The following is an 11,218-nucleotide window of genomic DNA, read 5'->3' as shown; positions in this document are numbered from 1 at the left end:
ATAGTGATAGGGATGAAGAAAAGATAAGTGGCTGGAATTTGTTTGCAGCTGTTTCTCCTCATTTTGAGTCACACCCCATCAACAAATGGAGGTCTAAAAGACTTGACTCCATCTGTGTCATTATGGTTCAGTCTACTTTAAGAAGGGAGATCTTCCTCATAATTTGAGTGTCTTCTGACCTGAGGGGGCTCATCTCTGACAATATCATGCTTCCTTTCATGAGATTTTCAGTATCTGACTGGGGTAGTTACATAATATGGTGTAGGGTGCAGAGTATAGGGGTGGAGTCTAGCCTGTCAATCCAGAGATAGCCAATGAGACCTCTGTGTGGGCAAGGCCTTCTCCTGAGAATTCTGGGAACTGTGGTATTTTCCCTCTCTTGGAGACAGGAGACACTTCTATCAGCTCACTCCCTGGAAGACACTCTACTGACAAGACACATTGAACTATGATAGTGCCCTTAGTTGGAGAAGTCACGTGGAGACCCCTGCCAGCACTGAGATGCTTACAACACCACTGGATCCACAAGACTTCCCACCCACTGGCCTGTGATCGTCCTGCATTCAGCGTCATTGCATGTGTTTTGTGAGTCTGAAGAGGACTTCATAGATTGATATTGGACATATGAGCTAATATCGGACTTATGGACTTGATCTGGGTTGGGTTGAGATACTTTCTTAATATACAATTACCCTTCATATAAAACTCTGTTATACACATATGCGTGTCTATAAATTTGTTTCTCTGGTCCCCGCAGACTGACACACTGACAATGTTTTGATCCTATCCATAAGGTTTTCAGTGGCTAACTCCTCCAAAATGGACAGCCTGTTTCTTCTTCATAGTCTGTTTTTAGCCTGGATGCTCTGCTGAAGCTTGTTCACTTTGGGTGACTGCTGGTATTTGAAATACCAGGGACATAGCTTCCAGCATTACAGCAGCACACAAGCCACCAAGGTACAACAAACTAACAAATGGTGCAATTAGAGGCCAGCAGTCCAGGCTGGTTTATTGACAATCCTTGAAGTTAGCAATCGGTACTAGCAATCACCATCCCTCCACTTTAACTAAGTGCCTTTATGGAATGTTCTCCTTGTTTCCTAGAGTAACCACAAGAAATCAGCAGAAAAATAGCAAACTCATTACCACTGAGTCCTGGCGTCCATTTCGATTCATAAAGGCCTTATAGGACAAGGGAGAACTGTCTCACAGGGTTTCCACAGTTGTGAATCTTCATAGAAATCTCTCTGTGGAGCGACTAGTCAGTTTCAACCGCAGACTTTTAGATTAGCAGCCCAAAGATTAACCCACGGCACTACCTGGCCTGATCCTCAGAAAAGCGTTGGTTTTGACAATCTCACTCTTCTTCATCTAGCATCCTTCAAGAAAACTAAGGATTATAAGAGAGGCTTGTTTAGGCAACGATGGTATATGTATTCCTCTTTGAATCAATTTCCTTTTCACAAAGTGGCTGTCTGTATTGTTTCTGATGTATAGTATCCATCGTGACCCTCTAGTACGTAAGAATGTTCTTCGATTTTGGTGTGAGTAGTTTTGCCATCTGAATGCGGGTATTTTATTCTGAAGTAAGGCAGCCAATTTTCCCACTCCAGGTCAGAGGAAGAAAGAGACGTTTTTATCTAAAAGTTGTATCAGCAGTGAGGAGAGCAGAGCTGGGCAAAACAGACTATTTACAGACTGTCTTTATAGTGTCCTGTTGGAAATCAGAATACATAGAGAATATATACTTTGGGCTTTGCAGTTCACACTTTGAGGAGTCACGTGTAGGTGTTTCACATTAACCCGGGGAGTAACTGTTGACATGAGCAAGCAAACACAGCAATAAGGTTCCTTAAGTCTTAGGACAGTCTCAGGAAGTTTTGATTGACTAACTGGATGGCAGGGCCTAGCTTTGAATCACTACCAGGTAAATAAGAGAAGATGCTCAGCATTATCTGGCCCGTTTATGGGAGTGATATCCGCCCAAAACCTGTCTGCTTTTGAGCAACGTAGCAAGTTGTACAAATGCCACAGAGATGGCATTAAGTAAAAGACCTTAAGCTAATCGCATTTTGTAAGGGGGATTTTTCTGATTACATTAAGTAATAATAATAATTTCATTTTTATTTAGATAAGCTTATGGATGTTGAAGGTTAGATGTGCAGTCACAGGCTTTAAGTTCCATTTTGCAGCCACAGATTTTGACATTGGCTTTCCTACTTTGCCAAGTGGCAGAGAAAGTCTATACATGATAGATACTGTCAACTCTCAATTTTTCCCAGCGTTTACTCCAGGCATGTGTTTTGCCTTTTCCTCTTGTCAGTTACCTGCTAATGGTATGCTTGGTTACAAGTTGGTCTGCTCACGGCAAGGTCAGCATTTTGAAACCATCAGCTTCTCTATGGGAGAGAGATGAGGTTTTCTACTCCTGTAAAGAGTTACATTCTTGGAAACCCACAGGGGGCAGTGCTCCTCCATTCTACAGTGTCACTGTGAGTCAGAAGGGACTGTGGCAGGGAGTTTTAGTGAGTGAGTCTTAACCATTTTAACCCAATGTTATTGTTGATTTTCAAAAGTTCCCTTTGCTTGTGGGAACTACGTAGGAAGTAAGTCTCTGGTAAATTCCCTCTTTCCACAATTGAGGGATAGGAGGAAAGTAGTTACTAAACAGAGGGCATTGGAGAGATGAGTATAGAAGATCAAAGGCATAAATATGACTTGAACAGTTAAAACTTTTCAGTCAATCGCCGCTCTGATGCATGCTGGACCTGATTTGGTTTTCAACATTTTCTGTTATTTTTGTTTGTTCATAGTAGGGTGTATCTCAAAGGTGTTATGTCCTTGGAGGTCACCCTCTTGAAGTTGTGTTATATGTTTCTATGTAACCCTCTTGAAGTTGTGTTATATGTTTCAGTATATGAAACGTATAGGATTGATGAACCTACAGAGACAGCAAGTAGAATAAGGGTTTCAGGTGAGAGTACAGTAGTAGTGGGGGAGGGGGCAGATAAAAGGGAGACAATGCCAAGGAGTCCAGGAAGAAAAGGATTGTTTGGAAACTCATGGTAGCAAGTGTACAATTCTGTGTGATATAATTGAACTATGGAATGATATATGTATTCACTCCCCATTAATAATAAATTATTTTTTAAGTTCACATTGCTAAACATAGATGGATTAAAGGAAGAGGGTGAAAGGGGATATATGATAAAAACAAGGGGAGGGTTTCCCCAAGGCTCATGGAAAAGTGGAATTAAAAGATCACAGAATTTTCCCATGAACTCTCTGAAGTCCCCTCATGCATTCAAAACAAAATGCCATTGCACAGAGCAAATTACTGCAAATCTCAAGAAATGGCTATGAAAGAATTGTTCTCGATTCCTTTTTTTCCCCTAAGAGAGATGCTTGTATGTTGCAGTGAGATAACAAGTGATTGCCTCATCTTCTTTGGCAGTTTGTCATGTGTTTTATTTATTCAGGTACATAGGAAATAATTATACGCAAGTAAAGCTATCAGAACGTCCTTAGATTTCAGTTTTCATGCCCCCCCTCCCAATGCAAACTCACTACCATTAAGTTGATTCCAACTCAAAGTGACTCTATAGGACAGGGTAGGACTGGCCCTGTGGGTTTCTGAAACTGTAACTCGTAATTTACAAGAGTAGAAAGCCTTATGTTTCTCTCAAAGAGCAGCCCCACTTGTAACCACTATGCCCCCAGGCTAATTCGTCATTGTTTAGGTCAATGATGACCCTTTACACATTATCAAACTAGTTGCAAAATGAATTAATCCTGCTTACCTCCTTGTTTCCTAAGATCACAGCAGCACTGGAATAACTGAAGGCTGAACAATGAAGCTTCAACAGAGCCCTTTCCTCCTCCAAGTTCTCCTCCCGTTTGGCCTCAGAGTCTACAAGATGGCCCAGCGTGTGGCAGGGACCACAGGAAGATGGGAAACTGGCAGAGCGGAGGACGGCGTTTGACCCCATCATAACCATCCCACTTCTGGTGCGGCTCTTCTCTGTGGCGCCACCCCCGGCCCCTAGCGAAGTAAGCATTCTTACAGCTCTCAGCAGCTCCCTGGTCCCACCAGAATCCCCAAACCCAAAGATCAACTGCTACCAAGTCTATTGCCATGCACGGTGACACTATGGGGCCAGGTAGAATTGCTCTGCTGCCGTTGGCTGTCCATCTTTACAGAAGCCAATGACCACAGCTTTCAGCGTCAGAGCAGCTGGTAGGTTCCAACTGCCGACCTTTGGGTTAGCAGCCCAATAAACAGTTAACCCCTGGCACCACCAGCACTCCTTCCCACAGGAGGCTGGAAGAGAGCATCCTCTTAGCGTCACACTGAGATCACTCTACATCGAAACTGCCTGAGAGCAGTGTGGGAACTGTGGCAGCGGGAGAGTCTGAGGAGGGGTGATGATAAATCAAAGGAGCGCACACAATCCATCTCAGGCCTGCAATCCAGAGCAGAGGATGAATGCTGGAGATGGGCATACGCAAGTGTGTGCAACCGGCCGTAGAAGCAGACAAACCTGACACTGGCTTCAGCATGGAAGAAACCCAACAAAGGGCCCTGACTCTTACTGACTCGGGAAGAAACCACCAAGAGGATCAGAAGGGAGTAAGGAACCCGAAGGCATGAGACAATATAGCCAGAAGTCAAAACTGGTAGCTCTCTTGTTTCAGACGTCTGATTCTTGTCACTTCAGTCATTTCTAAAAGGTGTAGCTTGGTAAAGTAGTCGGTGAGTGGAAAAAGATGGAGGGATGCACTGGCTGTGACCATAAGCTCAACAGGACGCACATCCAATGTTCGATTGGGTGGATGGCGAAGGTTCCGCTTCATTGTACACAGGGCCACTATGGGTGAGAACTAACTCCGGGGGACCTAAAAACAACAAGGGCCAAAGAAGAGCTATTGAAGTGACAAGGCAAGGTTATTTGCCTGGGTAGGATTTCACTGGTAAAATCTTTTTTTTTTTTTGGCTCAAACTCTTCTCTGACTCATGGTGCAGATTCTCTCATGGTTTTACATGCGAAGCCTCCGTGAATGCACTTAGAGTTCTGCATACTGAATGAGCTCCGAATAGTTGGTAGACTCCTACTCTACAATTAAGTGTGCTTTAAAAAGGAATACACAGCCTCATGCGGATAACTTGTTCCTTGACGTCATTATCATTGGTTGTCATCGGCAGTTAGTCACTTTGAGTAGGTCTTAATATTCACAGCTTTTGAAGTATGACATGTCTCTAGATTGGAAACGGAAAAGAGAATGGAGCTCAGATTATTGGCCTTTGTCGACCAAGACGTCAAGTGAGTAGAGACGGAAGGCAATACAATTTCGCTTTCGCTTTTTTTCCAGGCTAATGACAGCTCCGGATAGCGCCACAATCGTGCTACAGTACACAGCCAGATTAAGCACTGGGATTGCAATTTTGAATTTTAAAAACGTGGATGCATAAACAGCTCTGGTGGCACTGTAGGTTACATTTTGGGCTGGTAACTGCAGGGTCTGTTGTTCAAACCTACCAATCACTCCACCAGAGAAAGATGAGGTTGTCCGTTCCTGTAAAGATGAATAATCTTGGAAACCCTATGTAAGGACTCTATGAGCCAGAATAGATCGGTGGTAATGGGTTTGATTTGGGCTACTCTTAGATGCTGTCATAGGAGCAGCATCATTGGAACAAACCAACTATTGGAAAATATTAAGAAACAGGTGAGGGAATGTGAACAAGGTCATCAGTTCGAAACCACCAGCTGTTCTGTGGAAGAAATATGGGGCTTCCCACTCTCATAAAGAATATCAGTCTCAAAAACTCACAGGGGGCAGTTCTACCTCATCCTATAGGGTGGCTATGAGTCAGCATCGACTCCATAGCAGTGAACTTTTTTTTCCTTTTAGTTTGGGGATTAAATGAGGTAAGTAAATTGTGAGGAAAGCGTTAATACCATGGGTCAGGTTGTTAAGCCCTAGCGTGTCTACAAGAGAAATTAAATTGTGATGGATCTTTGGCCAACCTCTGGGAATGTGGTCCTCAGAATGTTCTCTATGGAATGGATGATTATGTTATGTATCCCCGAACCATGCCATGTCAACTGCTCATGACTTGGTGCAAACATCAAGATGGATAAAGTGCACCTAGTTTCATTGTTGGTTTCCTGGGTTTCCGCTACCATGGCTCGCCATGGAGCAATCATGATGTGCCTATGGGAGCAGCTCTCAATAAAAACCTCAGGTCCAGGGACTTAAATGTGCTTTCATAAACAGTGACATTTCAGCAAGCCTGAGCGTGGGCTTGGAACCCACAAGACATAAAAGGACTAATAAGGTGGTTTACAAATAGAACCTACCAATACATGCCAGCTACTGGCATTTGAATGATGCCTACAGCATGCTATCAGAGATCAACTGCACGCTACTGGAATATAGACTTAGCATTTTGGCCTGCTTTTCTCATCCATGTCCTTGGAAGGTGGTAAGATTGACATCTTCTTGGTGGAGAAGTTCAAGAATATTCCTCCAAGATTCTGCTCTTGCCTGCCCACCCCCCACCCCCCGCCCCCATGCTGGTGCAGAAAAAGGAGGCCCCCAACCGGAACCTTTGGAGAATATCCACGAGAGCTCTTTTACCATACCAAAGTGCAATGAAAAGTCTTGTTGCGTGTTGAGAGGTGTGAAGGGACACTTAGACGGACATTATGGAGCTTCAGGTTGTGCATGCCGCCAGCTAGACCAACACCCTGACCCTCCCCTTGGGCGGCAGCCCCAGGAGGCAGTGGTGTTAAGAATAGTTTCCTCAATTTACCCAGAGTCAAACACACACACAGCACTGGACACTCAGAAGAAGAGACAGTCTTACATAGTGAGGACCACATGTACACATTTGCGATTCCTTTTTGTGGTTCGTGGGTATGCATAGGGCTACCGATTCCACTCAAGAGACCAGATCTATGGAAGGTACGTAAAAAGAGCCTTATGTTTCTAAAATAATCAGACCAATAACTATGTGCTATGCCATGCATTTATTTTTTCCACAGAGATAGCCTCCAAGATAGGGCTAATCTCAAAAGTATCTGAATTTCCCGTCTAGCAGCAGAATTTTCCATCAGTGTCATAGATCGGGAGCTTAAAAGATATGTTGGTAAATGTTACCATCTTCACAGTTGGAGTTTCTTTTTACTGAGCTCTTGATTTTTTTTTAATGGCCAGAGAGCGAACTTCATTGCAGTTTAGGTTACAAATAAGAACTATCTCTTCATTAGGGTCATCCATATGGCCACCATTCTTGTCATGAAATAATGCATTGTCCGTGGACACATATTTTAATGCGGATGGATGTACTGAGGTTTGAGTAATTTTCTTCCTTTCATAAAATTCAGTGAACACAGGCTCAGAAGCGCTGCAAACAAGGCATCTTTCCTTGTAAATGCAAGGCTTGAGAGTTCGAGGCTGAGTAAACCTGTTAATATTGTGTGTACTACTTGAACGCTTTAGATTCTGGTGGTGCCTGCGAGGCTTTGACAGTTGGAGTATACTGGGTGCCTCACGTGGCCAGACTTGATTTTCTGGCAGTGGTTGATAAGGAGCCTTGCCTATCTTATCTGAAAAGGTTAAACAGAGTCTATTAACTTGTTTATGGGTATGAGTTACTTTATATGTCTTCTCTAAGCAAGATGTTCTAGATAACTTTTCTAAGTCTGTTGACCGGACTACATTTTTTATAGTAGGTGGCCTTAAGGACTTTTTTTTTGGTGGTCTGGATGACTTTTCCAGACGTGACAACCTGTGTAGCTTCCCTGCACTAGATGGTATGGAAGACTTCACTGGACTTGACCTGAGGAACATCTCAGTACTGGATGGTGTGGATGACCTTGGTGGACTCGCTGGCTCGGGTAAATTGTCTGTGTAGAATAGCATGGGTTGCTTTTTGGGACTGCCTGGACTGGGTGTCTTTAATTCACGGGGTAATAATCTGGATGCATTGGGTTCTCTTCCTTGGCTCCTGGAAATACAGAAAAGATATGCTAATTGAAACCCAGAGAATAATATTGCTGTCACCAGAAAATGTAGGAAACTGTGTCAGTTTATAACTTGGGTGTCTTTGGGGCTCTCTTAAGAACACTGAACACAGGAGGAATTGGAGTGTGGCAGAAGAAATTACTCAAGTTACAGATATGTTAACATGGTGCATACAAACTTTTTCCTTTAAGAGTAGTTTACTGTTTCAGCCACATTAGAGAACCCCATGAGCATACATAAAATGGCACCAGCTTATCTAACACCTGCTGCTTCCAGAGAGTGAGCAAGAGCATTCCTCTTATTGCAGTCATGAAAATGGCAGTAGCAGTGCCACATTGTGATAGCTTGTCTCCAGAAAAAGAAATAAGCTCTTTTGAACAAAGTCTTTGTTTTCTGCTCCTATTTTACACCATCAAGTTTATCTATCTCCTCACATTGATTTTCATCATGTTCCCTTAGAGCACTGGGATGACATTTTAAGCAGCAGTCTCTGGGATGGGAAAGCTTAGGGAACCAGTACATCAGGCCCAGCCTGATCCTCCTTTAGTGACGGAGATCAGGGGTGCAAGAAGAATGAACGCTTTTTTAAAAATTCAATCTTCAAATGATAGGGTTTCCAACAATGGCTTCTTGCCTTTGGGATGCAGAGAGCAGTCCCTCCTCTCCTGCTCCGTAGTCCCATACTCTTTCCCTCTTTGCCCTGACTCACGTTAGAATGAAACTCATCACTTTATAATGCCATTTTACAATTTGTTAATAAATTCTAAAGGATGGCTTTATCATGAAATCAACTCAGGGATCAGCTGAACCCTGACTGGGAGGCAGCTTTGGAAAACATTGATAGTGTACTTGAGAATATTTAAGTGAAAGTATTCTTTAAGAGCCTAACATTAAATAACTACCAACCACAGCAAGGAACCCACCACTACATTCCTACACATAGACTCTATAGTCTTTCATTTAAAGGGTGAAACTTACATGTTTCTTCTGGGGGGCTCGTCGTTCATGCAGTTATAATGGACGAAGCAACACAAAATGAAGAGAAAGGCCATAATCATAAGACCAACGATAATAACTAGACGGTCCCTAAAGGTTTTAATTGTTGCTTCTATCATTTCAATACGCTTCACTCCTGTCAAAGAGAAGATGTCTAAGTTTTCTACCATTTTGAGAATGATTTGCTCACTCACTGCTATTGAGTCAATTCGGACGCATAGCAACCTTATTGGATGGAGTAGAACTGTCCCTGTGAGTTTGTGAGACTATAATTCTTTAAAAAAATTTTCTATTTAAATAGAAAATTCTCTTGAAATTTGGATTAACATTTAATAGCAATAACCTTTCCATCTTTTCAGGTTTTTTGGAAATGTTTGTTTTAAAGATTTAACGTACTTCAAAAGCACTCATGTAAACCAATCTGCTATGAATATAGAATTTATAATGAGTTTCTTAAATAAATCATTTTAATGTCTACTTTCTTGGGATGACAGAAACATTACTAAAGTAATATTTTCAGAATTAATGGTTATTAAACATATCTTGAGTTTTGTTACTCTGCTAGGGTAAGATAGAAGCATGATCCTTTACCATTATTTTCACTTCTTATGAGCCATCTTATAGTAAAAGTAAAAATCTATTTGGTAACAAGTGTTCTTATGCTGAAAGTTAATTTTTAATGCCCTGAACTGGTTCAGGGTTTTCCTTTTCCTTTCTTTCTTTGCTTTCTTCATTGGAGGTTAAGGTTCTCCAAACTTATTTTTAGGACAAGCATAACTTAAAAGACCATTTCCCCCACAATCACAACACTTATATTTACCGAAGTAGTGGCCCTTCGGATGAACTCCGCTGCTCTTCCATTGTCAATAAGAACACTTGATTTTATCACTCTACCATATAACTGTTTGTAGTTTATTACTCTGGCACAGTTTTGTGCAGATTCTTTATCCAAATAAAATAAGTGCAACCCCTTTACTCATCCCGGTTTTCTTTTCCTTCACGATATCCTTCATTATATGGTACCTTTATAACCGTGCCATATTTGGAAAACATCCAATATAAGTGATTGTTGGAGAAAAGGGGAGGTTGGATACATATACTGTACTTCTACTCGGGGCCAATCTCTTCAGCTAAAATGGGTCGGAGAGACGAGGAAGGTGCGAGCCCTAGACTCAACTGAAGTTCAACACTGCCTGTTCCTCACCCCACGCAGCGTCTGAGGCATCACAGGTCCTGGAGGGGTTCACTAGAGCCACTCTGCGCCTGTGAAGGAGTAGAAAGCCCTTTCTCCCCTCGTGCAGCTGGTGGTTCTGAACTGCTAACCTTGCAGTGAGCAACTCAGTGCACCAGGGCTCCTATGGTTTGCTACCATAGTTCAAAATTGTCTCCTCATTAATGAGTTTTTAATCCAGGTAAGTGTTCCACTCGCATTTTCTACCCTATGTCCCATCCTTACCCAAGTCCAGAAGGTAGATATGGGAGGCAGTTCTGGCTAGTCAGAAGTATTGCCTTGGTTACCCCTACCATCATGGCTAGATTATCTTAATAATCTAATTTTAAAAAATATATGTGTATGGTATGTATAAGTGCATTTGAATGTTATTGTGGGTATGACTGTGTGTGGGGAACATAAGCCCAAGAATAAATACTTGCTGGAAATCTACTTTGTGGCAGGTCCCATATCAGATTCCTTCATACAATACTATATAGCTTGGGGGTTAGGTAGATTAGGTGGGGATGAGGAGAGAAGGGGGTGGCCATAAGTCTATACAATTTATGCTTTGATTTTGACCCAAAAGTAAAACTATGGGCTATGTTCTTAGAAATTCTTTTCTTTTTTAACAGTTGTATTGACACTTCATCCACATATCATATAATTCAATAGTTCAACCATATCAAGAAGAGTTGTACAGGGGGAGGCAGGGCAAAGGAAGTGGGTGTTAAACCCAGGGACAAGGGAACAATGTGATCTAAAATTGATGGCTGGGAGGGCGTAGAATGCCTGGTAGGGCTTGATCAAGGACAATGTAACCAAGAGGAATTACTGAAACCTGAATGAAGGCCGAACATGATAGTGGGACAAGTAGAAAGTAAAAGGATATAGAGGTAAGAACTAGAAGGCAAATAGGCATTTATAGAGGCCTAAATACAGGCATGTACATATGTAAATATATTTATATATGAGGATGGG

General features: G+C 42.2%; 1 protein-coding gene across 1 annotated transcript; it reads right to left on the bottom strand.

The window, feature by feature from the left end:
• Positions 1-7,604: 7,604 nt before the first annotated feature.
• On the bottom strand, positions 7,605-9,197 carry CUNHXorf66 (chromosome unknown CXorf66 homolog). Its single transcript, XM_045288349.1, has 3 exons — positions 9,010-9,197; positions 7,726-8,014; positions 7,605-7,613 (listed from the first exon to the last, which is right to left on the bottom strand). The coding sequence occupies exons 1-3, from the start codon at positions 9,195-9,197 to the stop codon at positions 7,605-7,607; spliced, it is 486 nt and encodes a 161-aa protein (XP_045144284.1).
• Positions 9,198-11,218: the final 2,021 nt, after the last annotated feature.

Source organism: Echinops telfairi, unplaced genomic scaffold (assembly GCF_000313985.2).
Source record: "Echinops telfairi isolate 266 unplaced genomic scaffold, ASM31398v2 ScPeMD7_20;HRSCAF=75, whole genome shotgun sequence".
NCBI lineage: Eukaryota > Metazoa > Chordata > Mammalia > Afrosoricida > Tenrecidae > Echinops > Echinops telfairi.
The sequence above is the reverse complement of the archived record's forward strand: the minus strand, read 5'-3'. Positions and strand labels throughout refer to the sequence as shown.